Source organism: Nipponia nippon, unplaced genomic scaffold, assembly GCF_047370975.1.
Source record: "Nipponia nippon isolate SJK-2023a ecotype South Korea unplaced genomic scaffold, ASM4737097v1 scaffold_8, whole genome shotgun sequence".
NCBI lineage: Eukaryota > Metazoa > Chordata > Aves > Pelecaniformes > Threskiornithidae > Nipponia > Nipponia nippon.
The window spans coordinates 35,761,500-35,782,468 of record NW_028262402.1 but is presented as its reverse complement, the minus strand read 5'-3'; the positions used below and the strand labels follow the sequence as shown (position 1 = coordinate 35,782,468).

The 20,969-nt window shown below is 36.3% G+C and overlaps 1 protein-coding gene across 3 annotated transcripts in view; it reads right to left on the bottom strand.

The window, feature by feature from the left end:
- The window catches only part of PRUNE2 (prune homolog 2 with BCH domain), a 144,710-nt gene that overhangs the window by 77,693 nt on the left and 46,048 nt on the right, over nucleotides 1–20,969 (bottom strand). For all 3 annotated transcript variants that reach the window (XM_087741910.1, XM_087741911.1, XM_087741912.1), the window contains exon 6: nucleotides 20,621–20,715. In XM_087741910.1, coding sequence (XP_087598036.1) covers nucleotides 20,621–20,715 — 95 coding nt within the window. The remainder of the gene's footprint in view (nucleotides 1–20,620; nucleotides 20,716–20,969) is intronic.

Sequence of the window (20,969 nt, the reverse complement as noted above, 5' to 3'; positions counted from 1 at the left end):
TCATGTTCAGAATTGAACTGTACTTTATCAAATGAGATTTTTTTTTTTTTTTTTTAAGTATTGAGAAGATAACTAGGAATGGAAGCTAACTATGAACAGAGCAGAAAAATTGTTAATTGTATTGAATGAGTTTTTGAGAAGTTGCACATTTGCAGATGGCTGTTTGTCCAGCTTTTTCCTGATTCTCAAGCTGCCTATGTAATATAAATGTTTAAATAACAGTTAATGCTGAAGTCTGCATAAATGCCTTTTAGTAAATGTACTAATGGATAAGTTTTTTCCAGAAACATCTAGACCTAATTAATTTTGCATCCATGTTGTTACCAAATATCCCACTAACAACAAAAACTGGAGAGTTTTTGAGGATATAGGAGGAGACAGAAAAATCACACGCTTCACTTTAAACGATGCTCTCTTTGGACAGTAGATGGCTCCAATTTTCCATAGAAGAAAGCTACCACTAAAATTCTCAGCCAAGACTGTGATTTCCACAATATAGGAACAGGGGAGTTGGTATGCAGTAAGCAGGATATGAGTAAACAAGCTGTTAAGTTGGTACTGTTTGTGAGTAGTGTTAGGTAGCCTTTTACCCGTATTATAAATGTTCTCCTGGGTAATCAGCTTATAGTAAATGTCAGCCACAGCCAGGCACTGTAGATTCACATTCTACCTCTGTGCTTGCTAATCTCCATGGTCTGATAAGCACTTAGCTGTCTCAAGTAATCAGGAAACTTACTAAAAGCAGAATCTTTACATTTTTTCATGAAGTGCATTGGCATTCATGGACCTTTACATGGAGAGCCACTGCCTTCTCTTCCTGGTTCTTTCAATACCATACCATCACTTACCACTACTATTTGTTTTACTCTGTTTTTTCACATCCATTCTGCAAAGCATAGCTATTAGCAGAAGTTTTCATGCCAGAAGGAGTATGAAAAAGTTAACAAAAATATATTGTTTCTCCCAGGACACATGGTTTAAGGTTTACGGCCCCATGTTTGCCAAGACAGTATGGTCAGATCTCGTTCTGGCCTTGCAGCTGATAAGAGGAAAGCAATTAGAAAGCCCAATCTAAATGTGATCAAGTAAAATACAAGTACTTTCTATCTCTAACCAGCTACAGAAGAGTTGGGCTTAAAGAAATCCACCAATGTGATTAGATTGCAAAACCCACAAGTGATATTTATAAATCAGCTGGCATAAAAAAACAGACAAAATCATCTCAAGCCTGACTCTTACTGGTTACTAGTAACTCACTAGCGTCATACTGGAAAGACCCTATTTTGTTGATGGGAGAGTTACTCTTTGAGAACAAGCAGTGATAATTTGGAGTGGTCTACTCAGAAAAACATAAGAAAAAAATACTGATTCAAGACTGATATTTTTTCCATTTACAGGTGGACCTTCCTATCTTACACGAGGACATCATGCCTATGGATATGTCACTGAATATCTTCGATTGGTTTTAACTGAGAAATTCACAAATACATAGAAGAAGGATTATTCATCTGTTAGTTTTGGACCTCTGAGAAACTGCTTGGATTCTTCATGAACTTGCCTACATGTCACAGTATTATTTAATTTTGTTGGATGCCATAAAAAAGAATGTTGCCTTAACTTGTCTGAAAAGTGCTCAGTGTTTGTGTAGGTACCTTCATGATGATACACAGAAAGTTTCCCAATGCCTTATTTTTCCTTCATCTCATCTATGATCTTTCCAGAAGGTTTGTCCAAGGACTTTGCAATAAGTTATATTCTGAGATATCACTGTAAGTGGTCTCTACATTAGAAAGTTAGGAAAGACTACAGAGTCTTCTGGCTTACTTCTCTTGGGTTGTCATGACACCACAATGACTGGTGGGTTTTTTACCTTTGGTCAAAAGGAAATTTCAAGCTCAGCTAAAAACATGGCAAAGAAAGCTTAAGAAATCTAAAAGAAGGCTGCGATGGGAGATGAAAGATGGCCAGTCTTCTCCATGAAGCTTTCTTTTAAAGCTCTAATAGCTTTTCAAAGAACAGTGAGAAACTGAAAGCATAGTACTTAAAGAAAACACCTAAAAATTAGTAAAGGCAACACTCAGACTTAAGGTCTATGCTTTTGTTTACTGTTAGATCTGCTTGTGAAAATAAACTTGTTTAAACATATCTAATGTATTTGGTACTGTATATGTACTGAATATTTTATATTTCAACAGTGTTCATGTGCATATATATATATATATACATATATATATACACATTGTCAAAATAATATATTTGTAAGTATATAAATACACATATACACCACTGCTTACGCATTTCAGTTCAAGTTGATCCAGCACAGCCAATCAGTAAGCAGTCAGGAAGTTAAGACTTTAGAAATACTGCAATTCAGAACAACACTGTTTATCCAAGTAGCACCAATAAGCTGTGGGTCAGCAAGTTTATTTAGATTAGCGATGTTACAGTGAAATATTCTAAAAAGAAAGATAAGCAACAGAACATATTAACATATTTGTGGTCATTTCTAATTTAAAAAGTTTGGCTGAAGGATGACCTATGATATACTTTAGAGTTTAATGCCTCAAACTCTCCCAACTGATATCACTGTTACAGGAAAACACAGCAATAGCCACAGAAGTAAGACCTATGTAGGTGTCCAGAGAAATTCAAAGGTAGTTAAATAAGAGACTCTATAGAAATATAACTTAAGAGTTATTAAATATTTTCTTCATAGTGTATTCCTCACAATTTTATAATAGCTTAGTAGCTACATTCTCAGTTCTGGCAGAGCTGTGCTCAACACAGCACTTGCATCTGTCTTTGTAACAACTATTCTGGCTGATGTGCTTCACCCACTGTTAAATTCCCACAATTTAGGTTTTAAAGTACAGCTATGCTCTGACACAACCACAGCAGAAACCAAGTAGTTCCTGCAATTAAAGCTGTTTTGCAACCTAGTTTTGGGACATATAAAATACTCAGCCATCTCAAGAAGGCTGAGTATAACCTTCTACTCCAAGTAGGTTAGAAGACTTTTTTAAGTTTAAATTGCTATTTAAAGAACTCGGAGTACTAAATTTAATTCTGGCTGCTGTTATAGGTTTCCCATAGGATCTCCAACATATCCTGCATCCTCCACTCTGTGTACCATGCTGACCCAAGGAACTTTCAGTCGAATGATAAAACTAGAGATTCCAAAAAGAAATTGAAGATATAAAGTATTTGACAGATGACTACTCGAAAGCTATTTTCAGCAATTCAATATGTATACCACGTAAGCTTACTCTCTGAATAGTTTTCTGTACAATAAATGAAGGGGGAGAGGGGGGAGCCAACACTTTTTAGAGTTTTCCTTGCATGTTCCTTGTATGTTCAGTGTAGTACAGAATAATATGCAAATATACCATACTATATACGTATAGGAATGCTATCTCTTCTGTATAGAATACATATTATTAAACTCTTTTTCTGAACAGTGCATTACATTTCCTGGTACTACTGAATAAATACTGCATTTCTTGCTGACAGTGATGAGTTAAGTGAGAATTATGTGCATCAGATACTCATAGAGAAGGAGATTAAGGGAGTACTGAGGTTTTTCAGCTCAATTCATAAATCATTATGTGATCTTTCAGGATTCATAATGATCCATAAGAATAAAATTTCACAGAACTAGCATGAAAACTACATAAGATGTGGTACTCCCCCAGAGTTCATATGTCATTAATACATATCTACTGAAATATTTTGCCTCAATAAGTAAGAAATTTGTCTATTCCACAGTGGGAATCTATGTAAAATAAAATGTAATGCAAAATTTCTAACAATGCCAAGTGGATGAAAAGTTGGAGCAGAAAATACTATGTGTCACTTACTATGGCCATGATAAACGGGTAGTCTTTAAAAGGAACAACTTCAACATTTTTTAACACAAACCAAATATATATTCTGTTTCCACCAATCACCTGAACGTAAAATTCTTCTGTCTCACTGACAACAAAGCTAGTGCGTATTTGTGTGTCTTGGTTTCTGTTAACTTCTCCTTAGCTATTTTTACTGAACAAACTATGCACTAATTATTTTATTATCAGGAACTCCTAAGCTGTTCATAGAACTGCCTAATGAATGGGAGGTAATCTACCACTGCTATCATCAAGTTAATAAATTTAGCTGTGGTTTTATTGGTACTGAGCATTATTCTAAGAGAGACGTGAGTACAGTTAACTGTAATAATGCCTGATAATGCTTAATCCTAATCTTCATGGAACTTATAAATACTGAGTAAACAAGTTCTGCATCATCTCTCAAACAAGGCTATATCCTGTGTTATCACTAAAAAATACTCTTTTTTATGTATAAATGGATCTTAAAACATTGAATAATTGACTATTTACTTTCAGATTCTGATTTCAATTATATTTCGTGAGATAAAAATGGCTTCAAATGAGTTAATATAAGTCATCAGAGACAATTTACATTGGAGAAATGCCAATACCAATGCATTGAAGAGACACCAATCCAGCTAATCAGACATCTTTCCAGACAGGATGAGTTTCAATGTCTTTCATGTTTCTCCCTTTTTTGTTACATATTATTTGGAGAATTGCTTAGGGCCTTATGAATTTTTAATATTGACTTATTTCACATAAATTAATGGATAAAATATTTCTATATAGCAAGATATTTCATCAGAGAATGCAAAACAATGTCCAGGATCCTAATAAATACCGTTATGTCTGAAATGAGTTATCTCAGTAGTGACTTGGGCTCAGATTTATTGTACAGTTCATCAACTTCTCAGCATGCTGGATAATGAATGTTTCATTTACATTGCTAATTGCCAAGCCATGGTTCCTTCAACCTTTAACCCTTACGCTTTATCACATTATCACCATATGTCAATATAATTGCATTTAACATTCCAAATAACTAACTTTTTCACGAGGTCAAGAGATCCTTTTTTTAAAGCTTTTACCAGTGGGGTATCTTTAAAACTACCAAGAAAACCAGCTTTCTGCAGATACTGCAAAACTAATGCAATTTTTTGTCATGAAAACAAAGCTTCTATCTTCTGACCCAAAATAAACTCTTTTCTGTTAAAATCTGCATTTGATCATTGTAACTATATCACTTGTACTTCTGTGAAGAGCTTCAACTTTACTGTCTGTGATTATGAAACACTATTAACTAAGACCTAATATGAGATATCTTCTGCATCTGCATGAGATTTTTCTCTCTAGTTTTCTTTGATCTGTGGAATTACGCAGTTATTTCCACCTATCATATCATCTTGATCTTCATTCTGCTTTGCCCAAATAGTAAAATATTTTACTGTAGGTACCATCCAAGATGATGTCTTAGGCTATGTCTCTGGTATAACAATGTTGCTACTCATCCACTTACAATTATACTCTCCCTCAATGGAAACTGGACTGTACCTTACCTCTAGAATATCCTATGGACAATATTAATCCACTCTGCACTTGAAAGCCCCTTTCTTTCAGTTGACTTTCACCACAAATACTTCTTCCAGCTCTGAAATCTGCATTGTCAATAGCAAAGTTTAATCCAAACCATACACAGAATAAGCTGTTCTGGAAAAGGATTGTACTACCAAGTGTAACTGAATCAGTTTTAACACTTGTGCATGGTCATTAAGAGAGGAATGACACTGCGGGCTGGTAACAGTTATGTCAGCAGAGGCTCTGGCCTCTCTCCATTTCTTTGAAACAAGAAACTTTGGCAAGGTGCTTTCTCAGAACAAGTCTGAATTTCAGAAAGTTATAAATTTATTTCTCAGGATCTGAGTCAGAAATCTAGATGCACCCTCACAGACAGAAATAGGCACCAAATTGCATTAGAATAAAGAAAATGGGTAATTAAAGATAAAACGGAGTGAGCCTAATTCATTTTCCATGTAGCAAAAATTTCATGTTACACAGCAGGTAGACAGCTCATATTTCTCACAGCTCACATTTTCCTCACATATATGTGGTGCACATATAAACACACACACACATAAATGTATGGTACACTTTTATGTGGCATGCAGTGCCACAAATTAGTAGCCTCATCTCTGAGAACAATCCTATGGCATAGTCTTGAAACCCCCAAGTTGGTGAAGCTTCAAGTTGGTTTATATCACCCCTCATACTAATTTATGCCTTTATGTTCTGTGCCATAGTAGCTCATTCTTCTCTTCTGCCATCATTTCGTACCTATTCTCTGACTCTTGGAATGTCCTTTCTGACCAGACATCAAATCCCTGAAAGCTCCTTTCTTTCAGTTGCTTCCACCACGCACTTCTACTCCAGAAACTTCGCCTGACTCTATGCACAGAACACTATAATACAATAACCATACTTTAACATTTTAAACTATAATGGGGTTGCAGGCATGAAATACCCAGCATATCTTATGAGGTTCATATACATCTCTCTTGAAACTTGCAACCACAAAATAATAAGTTTTAGCATATGCTGCTGTGAGCATGACCCTCTTGCCAAGCTGTAGACAACCCCTTTTTAAATCACTTGCAGTATCCACCCAGTAAACATCCATTTGTCATTGCCTGACTGATCATCTTCCTAGATGTCACAGAGAAGGACTGTTTCTGCTCCCTGCTAGCTTGGACAAGACATAACCTTCTGATTTACCCATACATAAAACATGAGAAAAGGCTGGAATCAGAACCATAAAACCCCTTCGAATTTGATTAGGACCAGAAATGTATGTTATTTTTTTCTTCAAAGTGTTTCAAGCCATTAAATATATATAAAAAAAGGTAAAAAAATCAAATTCCTTGTTACCACTGGGAAATGAATATTCCTTCATGCACACCAGCTGAGACTCAGCACAAGTATTTCGCTTAAAAGAACTCCTAACTATGAAGAACTTTTAGCAGTATATGTCAAACAGTGTGTTCCTAAGAGATTTAAGCATATTGTGGTTATCCATTTCCAGCTGCTTCTGTGGAGTCAAACTTTGTTTTTATGTTAACAGATAACATTATTATCACATTTTGTGAAGAATAGTGGCATCAAGCACAGATACATCACTGACTGTGCAGAACGCCATTTGAAAATATGCTTGTTTTTTGAGTCTCTAATAATGGATCGAAAATATAGCCAAATTCAATGCCACTTTAAATGTGTTCAGAATGTGAGTTCACAATGACTGAGTGTACAGTACACAAAGGTTCCCTCATCACTTAATTTACTTTAACCTCCCAATCATTTCCAGTTGACAGAAGACATTGAAAATTAACATTTTACTGAAATGGTTAAATCATAAAATCCACAGAGTCCAAAACAGTCACCAGTGCCACCTGACTTCAGCTGGGTGTTATTCACAGAAATTTAAATGCATAAACAGGAATTAGTAAAATGACTACTTTCATGGTTCTGCCCACCCGGGCATCTTGAAAATCGCACTTTGGATTTTACTGCTATACTGACAGTACTGGAAGTCCACAGGAAGTGAGGCTGAGGTTTGACTTCTGAGTAAATATTGGTTTATACTACAAAACACAACTCCATTACCTCAGAGGATCTGTGTAAGTGTAACTGACTGGAACACTGTAAACAATTAGGCTAATGATATACATGAAGGAAGAATTCATACTAGATGATAAAACAACCAATATTTTCTATTTATTCATCTACAAGTATTTACAGATTAGTTCACGGAGATCAACAAGATGCAGCACACTAGCGGAGTATAAAATACCCAATAATAAGCAGAGAAACAAAACTGGCCATTCCAGTTAACCCCTGTTCAAAAGACCAAACAAGGGGAAAATGAACACAACTGCAAATACTGATATACAATACACAACCTGTAGATCTTACTGCCAACCTGTAGAGATCATGCTGAAACAAACGTTTAGCAGGATCCAAAGAAAGAGTTTTCTATTTATTTGAACTAAATACCTGCAGGTGTTGTAAATTAAGTATTTCCTCTTGAAGACTTACAAAAAATGTTGCCTAAAGGAAATTATATCATGATTGTTCAATGCAGGACTATTGCACTTTCTTCTAAATCGGAACCATGCACAGTTCTCAATTATTTGGCTGAATCCTCAGATCTGGAATGGGAATGTGCAGGTTTCTTGCTGGAACAGAAAGTATCCAGATAGAACCGAAAGTATGTCCATTACCAAGGTCTACTGTACAACCATAAGGGAGAGGGCAGGACTCAAACCATGGCTTTTTTAAAGCATTTTCTTTTGTAGCTATTTCCTGTTTGGAATTACAATATCAAGTGTGTAATGGAAGCAATTTCTGTTTTCAGAACAATGCATCTGTTTATGCAATGGAGTTTCTTTTGCTCAGATATGTCTGCTCCTAACTGTAAAATGGATTTTTTTTTTTTTTTTTTTTTTAAATATAGCAATACAGACCCTCCTGTGAAAAAACTCATTCCCTGAGCTGGAAGCACTGATGAAAGAGTGCTCACTTGGGTTGCTGATACATGCTTAGTACTTTGGGTTGCTCTCCAGTGATTTTCCACACAGGCATGTTAAGGAGTGGGGTTCACCAAGGTCTAAAGAGTCCTTGAAGAATGGTTATGGCAGTGAAGTCCCTAGAAGGAGAAGGGAACCCACAGAGAGAAAGAAAGCACATATGCAACAGTAAGAGAAAGCCCCAGGAACTCATGGGTGATGGGAGGTGTTCCGAATATTGATGCTGTAGTTTTCCATGGTTGTGAGTCTCAAGAAAAATCCATACCATTATTTATTTTATATCTCTTCCTTTGCCTGTTCCAAATCCTAGCAGTGGACCAGAGCATCAACACATTCACTCAGCTGGTGAGCCTCCTGTGGAGGTCCAGGGAAAAGCGGAAGCGCCCCATGCCACAGCAAGAGCAGCAATGTTTTCACCAACTGCCCTTCATGGAGAGAGCACAGCCCTGGGGGGCCTGGCAGCACGCCAGATCAGAGCAGAGAAGGTATAATTTACACACTGCTATGCAAGCTCCAGCAAATCAGTCTCATGGCAAGAAAAGTGCAGCATTTCAGTCTTCACAAACTCCCAGCAGAGTGGCAAATATATACATACTCAACTAAATGCCACAACTATATGGGCTGAACCTGAATATGTTTAGTTCAGTTTAAAAAAATGGGGTGGGGGAGAATATTAATATTTTCATTGCCTTTTTTTTTTCTGTTCACTCACTCTGTGTTTACCATAAATTAGACCTGCTGAGAGTGTGATGCTGAGCAACCCATATGGCAAATACTCAACTGAGAAATGCAAAAGGAAAATCACTTTTTTGTTTCTGAATTATCTCTAGTCCCTTTATTTAGAAAGTCTTGTTTAATAGCAAATGCTGAGAAACAACCCTGCTAATATTATTTATACAGAGAAGAAGAGATGACAAACTTTTTAGACCAAAACAATACATTTTCAGTAGAATATGATTCAGTTCGTGATGAAATCTGACAAAAACCAGCACTTAACTCAGTGCGCAGTTAAGATTTTTGGTTTTAAAACACAGTTACCGGAGTTCTTGGTTGTACAATTGCCATTTATTCAAACTCATCCCCAAATCCTTCTTCAGGTAAAACAATCCACAGCTAGTGTAAGTCCATGGTGTTCTACCAACCAAAAAGTTGACCTAACAGTTCCCATTTCAGGTACAAAATTAATCTATTCCAACCTTTTTCCTTTCTAGTCTGTGACAAACACTCAGAGGACACTCACGAACCAGCATACACAGATGTCTGGGATCCATGAAACCAAAAAGAATCAAATTCTGGGTGTGGAATCCAGGCACAGATTGCTGACTATATCTCTCCAGCAATCTTGCAGTGGGGAAAAAAAAGATCGGACTGCAAAAAGATTCTCTGTGGACCCTGTTTACTCTCACCTTTCTGTTTCTGTAAGTCTACATCTTTTTTTTTCCTCTTTTTTTTTTTCCCCCAGAGAGGGAAGCAAGAGGGAGAGTCATGTTTTATGAAAATTCATTGGAAATATAACTAAGAAAAAAGTCAAGAACAACAGCAAGACAGAAATGCTGAAATGCAGTCAGGTTACAGAATATCTAGCAGTGAGATTTGTCCTTCTGTAAAAGAAACAGATCTGGCAATAAATAGATACCAACTAATAGCTTTTGTTGGCAAAGGTAGAATCCAGGCTAGGAGAGATTTTCTTCAACTGGTTTCATTGTTCATGCAAAGGAAGAAGAAAAATCATCTGGCAATGAAGACAGATAATTCTGCCAGGTTCTCTCTTTGATTTTACTACTAACTCTATAGTCCTGTTTGACCTGAGCCAAAGAACCAAGCAACCCATATTCAGATTCATTATTTCTTTCCTCCAGAACTGACAATAACATTCTGCCAAGTGTGAAAGGGTTGTATATATGCCTGGATTCCCCATCTGTACAATGCAAATGTGATTTTTCTTATTTGGGGAAGATAAAATAATCAGCTGCCATAGTTTTCATTTGGCATAAACTTAGTGGCTTCAATAAACTTTTTCCTGTTTTATATCAGCGTAAGTGCTGTGTTTATCTCGTGTTCAGAAGGAAAGGGGACTGTAAGAATCCTGGAAGACAGCTGTCCGATATGCTTAAGAAATTCTGATGCACTGAGAGCTACATGAACACAGCTGAAGGAAGTACCTTGTTCTACCTTTTTTACCTAAACAGTAATGAGAACTCTGTGGCTTTGTATAAAACCACAACAATTATGCTAGCATGAGAAAGGAAAATTTCTCCATAGCTAAGTTTTCAGTCAAAGCATAACTTTGTTATTAACCACAAATCACAAATATGGAGAAAGTTATGAACCTCAAATTACTGAGATTTATTCTTCAGATAAAGTAATTAAAAAAAAGCAGATATGAAAAAAAAGAAATGCTAAAAACCTACCTAAGACCTTGTACACTTCCTACTCTTTTTATCATAATCAATAAATTCAATCTGTACTTAGCAACTCTGCTTAAAGACATTGTAATAATTTCAGAAATAGGGTAATTTCAGGATTAAAAATTATATATGCATACATAGAATTTGTTATGGAGAAAAATAATATAGCCTCTATCCCAAAAGCAGTGCAAAATTACCTTGAAGGAATGTTCATTTGATACTTTATTTATCAAGTCTATACAGAAAAGGAAAAAATGGTCAAAAAGTAAGATGTTGCAATACTTGCAATATACACAGGGCTTCTGAATGTCAGTTTTTCTAGGGTCAAAGAGCCTGCAGGTTAGACTTAAACTATATTTACTTAAATACGAAAAATAAAATTTACACAAGCAATCTAGCTATGGAGTTGCAGACGAAATGGTATTTTTTGGTTAATAACATTCATGCAGCAGCTCTATGATGAAAACTACATTTCATTAGAGAGGCACAGAAGCTGTGAATAATTCTGAATACAGAAGCGGTGATCTTTCTGAGAAAAACTTTATCTGTCTTCTAGAAAGAGAGAAAGAAAAACTGCATTCTTTGGTAGAATTACAGCTGGTGTTCTTAGCTACTCTGAATTTGAGTACTCAAATAGGAGCTGAAGGGTTTCAGCTTGAATAATTTTGTATTTTTTGATACCTGTATTATAAATGAAATGTATTAAAATGTATATAAAATTAAATAAACACTGAAGTTTTCAGTCAGACAAAACACTTGACTTCAAGTAAGCCTGAGAGTGAACCCAGTCACACAGAGTCAAAAGAAGGACCCTGTCACCATCTAACCAGAGAACATAAATGCTGAAACATCTTACAGAGCAGTTGATTTGACTAATTCAAAATTCCAAAAAGTTCCTACATCTTAAAATAAGTGATAGCTTCAGGACTAGGCTCCTGATATGTTGCAGAAGGTATAAAATTCAACAGTGCATGCTAAAAACACAGGCTATTGTAATGGTTACAAGTGTTAAGCATTCACTTACATTCCAGTTCAGAAGGTGCTTTAGGCACATGCTTTGCCAAACAGATGGAACAAAATTAATATATCAAGACACAACAGACATATTTTGTTGGTTTTCTGCATCAAAAAATCACTATTCTAAATAAATATTGCACGATTTTAAATGTGGCAGGTTTTTTTTTTTTTTAAATTTCAAAATGAAAAACATGAAAGCAGTCACCAAGATAGACATTTGCTTAGAAATACCCTGTATCTCTCTGTCACTTCCCGTGGACAGAATTGCTGTCTTCTGTACTAATGCAACACTAACACTAGCAAACCCAAAAGAATTCCTTTTACTTATAGCTGGAATCATATTGTAATCTTGGATCAACAGTTTAATGTTCTAATTAAGTTGTTTCTCACACAATAGCAAAGAAAAAACATGAAGTAAATAGCAGAAAAAAAAATTAACTTTTCTGTAATATTCATACTGCTGTTATCCCTAACTATTATCAGTTCCTATATTCTTATGCATTATGGCCAGATCTTAAAATATTAAACGTCCAAGTTAAGTTTTACATTGAAATTTTAAAAAAGTGTATTGTATTTCATAGAAAAAACTCTTTTTATGCTGAACATTTCTCAAAACAACACCTCCCGCTGTCAATGTCTATGCCCCATGAGCAGCTCAGCTGAGATGCTACTGACAAGAACTAGAAGAGTACACAAATGATAAATTAGTCAGCTTTGTAGAAGTCAGGAATGGAGTCCAATAATGATACTGTAGATGATAGCATTTTATTTAGCTGAGAGTGCATATTATACAGCTGTATTTCATAAAGAAACTATCTTAATTTATTTAAACACATTTCATAAATGATACCAAAGAAAACACAGTTTATCTTCTTGAACAATGTACTTGTGAACACAAACACATTTTTACTGTAATGCTAGTAGATTAATCTAATGTCTATGCTTATTCCTTTAATAATTCTCATAGTTATTTTACTTTGTTTATTAACTTTTGAACCAAGATTGAATAAAACCAGTAAAGGCAAAATCATAAATAGCATGGGTCAAATTTAGACCAGATGTCACACAAATTATAACAGATGAAGTCTATCCAATTTCTTCAGACACTGAAATAAACTAAAATCCTACATACATACCATTGCAGACCTGATATCGCTGTATACCTCGTGCATTCTTAAAGAGATACTGCAAGTACAAAATCTCTGATGCTTCCAGTTTACTACGAGTTATGACAGCAGCATAGAATAAAATAATCAAATAGAGCTTGCAAAAATGACAGTTGAATAAATCATTATTTAACGATTTAAGTACAGGCTGAATTGGACTGATAAATATAATGGTCGTGGCCAGTTTTACAAGTTTATGTTTTTCTCACATCGCAAGGGACCGTAATGAATACCTTGCCTGACATCCTACATGACTTCATGCAGAAACATCTCACTGAGTAGGGGAACTTTATCTCATATCATGCTCACACCATCTTCTGGAAAGGATCTGGCCTTGATTTTAAATCTATAAGCAATCCTGATAATCACTGTAATCAATTTCATTTTTGCTGCCATTTGATTTCACATAGTTAAATAGGAAGCACTTAAAACAGTGTAAGGTTCGCCCCACCAGTTTCCTTTCATGCCTTTAGAGACAAGTAACTAACTACAACAGAGAATTCAGCAGGTCTGCCTCAGGTCTCCACGCCTTGGATTGTATTCATTACAACTGGGGTACTTCGGCTGACTTGAGGTACCACCAGAACAGCTACCGTCCTCCAGAACATGGCAGTCTGACGTTTAAACACGAGTACGGTATTTACATTAATGCATGTTTGGCTGCATTACTCAGTCCTTTAAGGTGATGACTTAACCATCCTAATATTTCTAAAAAAAAGCAAACTAAAGTATGTTCAAGCTTTGTGTACTATATATGTTATACATTTTCCTACAGGCAGATCTCACACACTGACATCTTAAGACCTTAATTAAGGTTGATTTATTTACAAATGGTATGTTTTCAGCTCTCAGAAATGATGTATTTAATGTTTTATTTTTAAACACAATTAAAAAATAATATATAAATATATACATACTGCAAATGTAATACAGATAACAAATTCATTTAAGCCCATTTATGCACATTAGTGACACACCATGTGGCAGAAAGACTAGGACTACAAGAAGACCCCTTGGCGATTTATTTTATATTAAATCCCTAATGGCCTCTTCTCATCTTTGCAAAAATATGCACAAAAGTCCAGACTATGCAGCCACTGAAATGAATGGTTATTTATTTGCTAAACGAGAACCCTATGTTTAATGTTCCTTAGACATAAGGTAGTCTGCAAAAGTCGCATTCCTACAGCTGCATACATCATTTATTTTACATACCCTAACTTCTCACAACAGGCATCAGAAAAATATCTCTGAACAGCATTGCTATTGTAAGTTGCTGAGAATTTTGTTTCCAATTCCATTACTGGAAGATTAAATGTTAACATGTTTACTTGGGGTTTTCTTCTTGTTTTGTTTTTAGCATTAAAAACAAATTCATGGACCAATCTGATGCCATTTAAAATATGTTTATATTTATACTGCAAGAAAAAAAGTTTCCAAATACATAACTATGGTCCAGTCATTACAGACAGACAACAAAAGTTAAAACCTTCAAACAAATATGTTGTAATATCACTTAACTGCATGCAATAGTCTACCTAGCCCTTGTTTCGACATGCTGCAGCTGAGAGAGATTCTTGATTTGCTTTACAGAAGTATTAAAAGCATCACTTTTCATAATACACAAATAAAATTGTCCAGATTAGTAACATAGTTGCATGCCATACTACTACTACAAAACAGCCTGAAAATTAAACTGTGCCTCTGAGATCACGTTATTTATTCATTGGGAAGCAGATCGACTGTGCGGCCAAACATTTCTAAATTTCCTAAGTTACTGTTGCTGGAACAGCCACTGTGAGCTTTTCCGAGACACAAAGCCACAAAGAGGAAAGTTGCTGCATGAGCCAGAACTTCCCTTGCTACCATCCTCAACTCATTTGGACTACTAGATGCTACCAAAGGACAGTCAAGCTCACTGTGCTGGCATGAACTTGCAGGTCACTTTTTGAGGCAACAACTCCTTTGAGGCTCTGACGTTTTCTCTAAACCTCTTGGTTGGCACACCCATAGAGGTGGCTCCAAGCTTAGAATACTAAAAGATTACACAACCTCTACAACCGGGAAACTATCTTTCTGAAGTATTCAGATACCATGGCCAGAAACATGAAAAAAGAACCTCAACAGATCGATCAGCCTTCAGAACGCACATATTCCCTTGTCTGTAATAGTGAATAGCAGACAATCACAGACTATTTGCCTTGTTTTCAGCTGACTGCCCTGCTTCTCCCTGGAGAAACTTGATTTTCTGTCTTCCTAAGTTACTGCAAGTTCTGTGAGCAGTTAGAAAAAATTTTCATGCATCAAAAGATTAAGGACATAGTCCAACAAACATGTTATTAAACTACAGTATCATGAGCCATTTCAACTAAACTGAACACTCACGAAGTCTGGATTGTTCTTCTGGTGTTCTAGACTTAGGAAAGCAGAGAATAGAGTTCAGTTTACAAAGCAAATATTCCTTTCTCAGGAAAAAAATGACTTTCACAAAAAGTCACATTGAGAAAATATTTCTCATTTCCAAGAGAATTCCAGCAGAGAACAAGCAAAATATACTCTCAGGGTATAACATAATGTAACAGAAATTAACTGTAATGCATGCACTGAATTTTGCTACAATATCCTATGAGTGATCATTATTTTGACTTGGGGAAACTTTTCAGCAAAGGCAACAAAAATAACTGATCTGTGTCCTGTCACTTTTCTTTTGTCACTCTCTTGAAAAAAAGCTGCTATGCATGTTGTCCTGGTTTCAGCTGGGATAGTTAATTTTCTTCCTAGTAGCTGGTATAGTGCTGTGTTGTGGATTTAGGATGAGAATAATGTTGATAACACACTGATGTTTTAGTTGTTGCTAGGTAGTGCTTGCACCAGTCAAGGACTTTTCAGCTTCCCCTGCTCTGCCGGGTGCACAAGAAGCTGGGAGGGGGCACAGCCAGGACAGCTGACCCAGACTGGCCCAAGGGCTGTTCCGTACCGCATGACGTCATGCTCCATATAGAAACTGGGGGGAGTTGGCCGGGGGGCAGCGATCGCTGCTCAGGGATGGGATGAGAATCAGTCAGTGGGTGGTGAGCAACTGCATCACTTGTTTTGTATATTCTTTTATCATTATTATTATTTTCTCTTCCTTTTCTGTCCTATTAAACTGTCTTTATCTCAACCCACAGGTTTTACTTTTTTTTCCCCTGATTCTCTCCCCCATCCCACTGGGGGGGGGGGGCGGGGGGAGGGTGAGTGAGCAGCTGTGTGCTGCTTATTTGCCGACTGGGGTTAAACCACGACACATGTGAAATCCAAGTAGCATACTTCCTGGCAGCCAGTCACTGGAGACACAGGTCTGATTTCAGCTTACAGCTTTAATGCCACCTAAATCCAGGAAGCCCAGATCCAAAGGTAGTTATCTCCAGAAATGCAAAGCTGCGTATAGACTCTTATAGAAACCTAAACACATCCACACAAAATGCTTTTCCTGCCTTTATCACTAATGACAATACTGTCTATTCCTTTAATATCTGAAAGATTTGCTTTTATCAAGACACTGAAAATCAGTCAGTTGACAACTAGTAAGCCAACAGACAATGGATGTAAATTACTCACCGTTGACTGATATCGGTGTGTACATGCAAACAGAGCACTGAGATCAATTGCACGACTATTTTTGCATTCATGTCTTTCTTCATGAGAAACTGTAGAGGAGGAGTGTACCTGCGTGTGTCCTACATGTCTGAGACTGCTATGCAATAGTACTGGAAGTAATTATGACTATTAAATTACAATTGATAACTTATTATTTACCATAATTTCCTTCCTTACAAGGTACAAAACTTGGAAAACATTCCCATAGATACTAGGAAATCTATATCAATACTAATAAAATTAGGGTTTATAGCAACATATCTAACACAAGCTTCAATTAATTTAAATTCACAGCACATTTATGAAATAAAAGATTAATATCCTCATTCACAGAGGGGAAACTGAGGAAACAATTTATTTATTTAACATAGGAAATAAGCAGTAGAGAAGGGCAAGGAACTTGGCTCCAAGTCAAGACTTTGCTAAAAAGAGCATCCACCTCTCAAGAACAGAGAATTTTTTCAGAGTCTACTTTCAATAGAGATCTGTAAAACATGCCGTAAGAACAGAAATAAGGAAAGCTTAGAATCATTTGAGTACGTGCTGCTGAGGTGTGACATTTGTTAGAATATCAGACTTAGTGATCTCTGTCTTTACTATTGTGGAACTCTGAAATCAGAGCTTGAGTGTTGAGCTGCAACACTTTCAGTCTTTGTGACACATATCCAACGCAACAGGGGATGCATGCTTGTGAACGGCTTACTCTATCCAACTATAATCATATAATCATCATTGTTCTTAGCAGGATCACCTACATGGTAGACCATCGAACCAAAGCAAATAATCAAGCCTATAAAAGGCACTTTAATGAAAGGTACTTTTCCATACCTGTTGATTTAAAAATGAAAAAAATGACCTTGTGAGATTTCTAAAGAAGCAAATACATTAGAGATTCAACACCTGCAGCAAAGCCAAGCCCATTCTTCATGTTCCCTTAATGCTTAATTAGGTAACATCTGTAAAGCACTTTGAGGATGCTGAGAAAATCCTGAAGTCATTAAAGTTTGTGTATTCTGAGTTCATAACAGAATTCTAAACTGAATAGACAGGCAGGTCTGGACATTGTCTATAATTCCCTTATATGTATTATGTTTCTGATACTGGGTGAAGTAACTAGTGCAGAATGCTTTTACAAGCCATCTCCTTTACCATTGTGCAGACCGTATCATCCCTGGCTCTAATAAGAGCAAGTCAAACAGGTCTTGTGATGGCAAGCACTATAAATCAGGGAGTTCAGAAAATGTTTAAACGAAGAGCAGTAATGCAGCAAACACAAAACTGATCTCCATCCCAACTGTGAAATTAAGAGTCCTTTTAGCAGAAAGTGTGACTTCATAAACATTATAGCTAGAACAAAAGCAGTTACACCCCTGAAAAATTAGCTCTTTCTGAAGCAAACTATTCACAGCAGAACAACAGAAAGTAAAAAGTGAAGAGAGATACCTGTAACTTCCAGAAAAATACCATTAAAAATGCTAGTAATAATATTACTTAACAGATTGGGATTAAAAACCATCTAACATCAGTAAAACACTGATCGGTTTGTTCTTTTTATATGCAACTGAATCTTCTTTTTCTTCCACAATGGCCATTAGATCTGTCCTAAGAAAAACAATTATGAAAGATTTATTGCTTGACCACCAGATATTGACACTCCTTGAACAAAGTATGTCAGCATCAAATATTACACAATCACTGAAAAAAGCTTGAAAATTTGCCTGCTTTTGGGACTATGAAAACCTACTGTTGTCAAATTCAATTTGTGAGTTGCAGCCAAAAGGAAGACAAGTTTAGGCCTTCCTTCTACATAGTCCATTAAACAAGATTAAAAGGAAAATAAATTAAAAAAAAAATGTAATGCTAAAGCTAGCTCCTAATTACTAGCCCTGTGTGTCTACCATTCACTGATACAGACAGAATAAAAGAGAAAGATTTAAAACAAAAGAAGAAGAGGAAGATTTTGTTAAGATTTTTTTTAATCCCATTTCCTCTTTTGAGGATTTATCTTACAATACTTTTTCCCCATGCCCTTTCCTCCCAACACTGGCATATTTTTCAGGAGCAAAATTATGGTCCATAAAGCAGTGCAGGTTTGGTGGCTGGTAAAGATTTCCTGACACTGAGAAACTAACCAAGAAACTAACAGATTCTGCTTCATTTCTTGAAGCTTTGCTACCTGATTTGCTTTGTATATTTTCGAATGCAAGCAGAAATCTATGGATAATTATTAGCTGGATTGCACCACGAACTTCTTTGACCATAGAAGCACCTTATTTTTTGTACAATGCATCACAAAAGGCATGTTATACGAAATCTCATGAATATACATAAGGAAGAACTATTCAAGCAATTTTTTTAGTACCACTTGAGGTAAAATAGAGTTTTGATTAAAGTAAAATGCAGAAGAACATGACAGTTTCTTTTGCATGTGTCCTGGTTTTGGCTGGGATAGAGTTAATTTTCTTCCTAGTAGCTAGTATGGGGCTGTGTTTTGGATTCAGGATGAGAATAATGTTGATAATGCAGGGATGTTTTAGTTCCTGCTGAGCAGTGCTTACACAGAGTCAAGGCCTTTTCTGCTTCTCACCCCACCCCACCAGCGAGCAGGCTGGGGGGTGCACAAGGAGCTGGGAGGGGACAAAGCCAGGACAGCTGACCCCAACTGACCAAGGAGATATTCCATGCCATAGGATGTCATGCTCAGCATATAAACTAGGGGAAAAGCTGGCCGGGGCTCTGCTGCTCAGGAACTGGCTAGGCATTGGGCAGCAGGTGGTAAGCAAATGCATTGTGCATCACTTGTTTTGTATATTCTTTTACCATTATTATTATTTTCCCTTTCTTTTCTGTCCTATTAAATTGTCTTTATCTCAGCCCATGAGTTTTTACCTTTTTTTTAATTCTCTCCCTCATCCCACTTGGGGGGGAGTAAGCGAATGGCTGTGTGGTGTTTAGCTGCCTGCCGGGTTAAACCACAACAGCATGTTAAATACTTTTGTATGGGTGACCTTCAGGCAAATAGTGAGATTGTAAATTGCAAATATATACTATATAAAAGTGCCTCTTTGTTATTGAGATTTTTATCAATCTAGTTAGTTTTATTATTAATCAGTATATGAGTATGCAAACTTCCATCAGAAGTAATACTGCCATGTCATACTTGTTCAGTGATCTAAACATTAATATTTTTAATTAATATTTTTATATAATAGTCAGTAACATTTATATCTACTTCAGGTCAAGGTAAATAGCTACTGACATCCATAACACAAATAATCTTGAAATAATGATACAAAACATGCTACACAAGAATTTTCCCTGAGCAATTACAAAATGTTTGGGACTGGTCAAGAAAGAAAATCCAAGCAGCCACTTTCAGGTCATCTCAGGGATACTCATAAAGACCAATCTATAGTTTTGATCCAAAAGATCAAAATTTTAGGAACTTCTGCCCCATCGAGGTCCTTTTGTTTCTATCAACGTTTTCATTTAGGCAATGTGGCAATGGACACACTTCATTACACCGTTTCAAGGCAGGTTTACAGAAGGCATAAAAGAATATTCCCTCCTCTCAGAAAGCTGAGAGAGTGTTAGAGTGCCTTTATAAATTGTATGCCGAACCGTAAGTGACAGGTAGGACAAAGTCCTAGTTAGTAACTGCCTACTGAAGTACGACAGAAAGTTCACACCTTCAATTCATCCAAAGGCTGCAATTTGCTGATGCCATTGTTTTAACACATCATGGTACAGACTAACAGGAAGGAATAATCGGATGCATAATAATGTAAGTCAGACTATAAACAGCTACTGCTTCTCTCAAAGTTAATTAAATCACTGAAAATTCTGCTCATATATAAAATAACTGGCTTAAAGTCTTCGTTAAAGAACTGTCTTCGTATGCAACAGGGCTGTTTACCAACTACATTGTTTAGGTTTCCTCTTACCTCCAGTGTCATGTACACAGTGCTAATTGCTACTTTGATTTCTCCATCTGTAATCTCCTTGAGATCCTTCAGCATAACATCCTCAATACTTACACCTGTTTGAGAACGGAAAGGAATTTCAATGCATAGAAGTATCCACAGCTGACTGGATGCAGCAACATAAATTAAAAACACAGCTTAGACCTTAATGTTGAGCCTTCTGTATTTTAGGACATCCTATGAAAAAATTATAACCAACATCAATATTTCAATGTTTAATGTTTCTAGGGGGATTTTTTAAGCAAGGAGGAGATTTAAGGAGGGGGGGGGAGAGCAGAGGATGAAGAATTAAGTCTCCTGCAATGAAGTT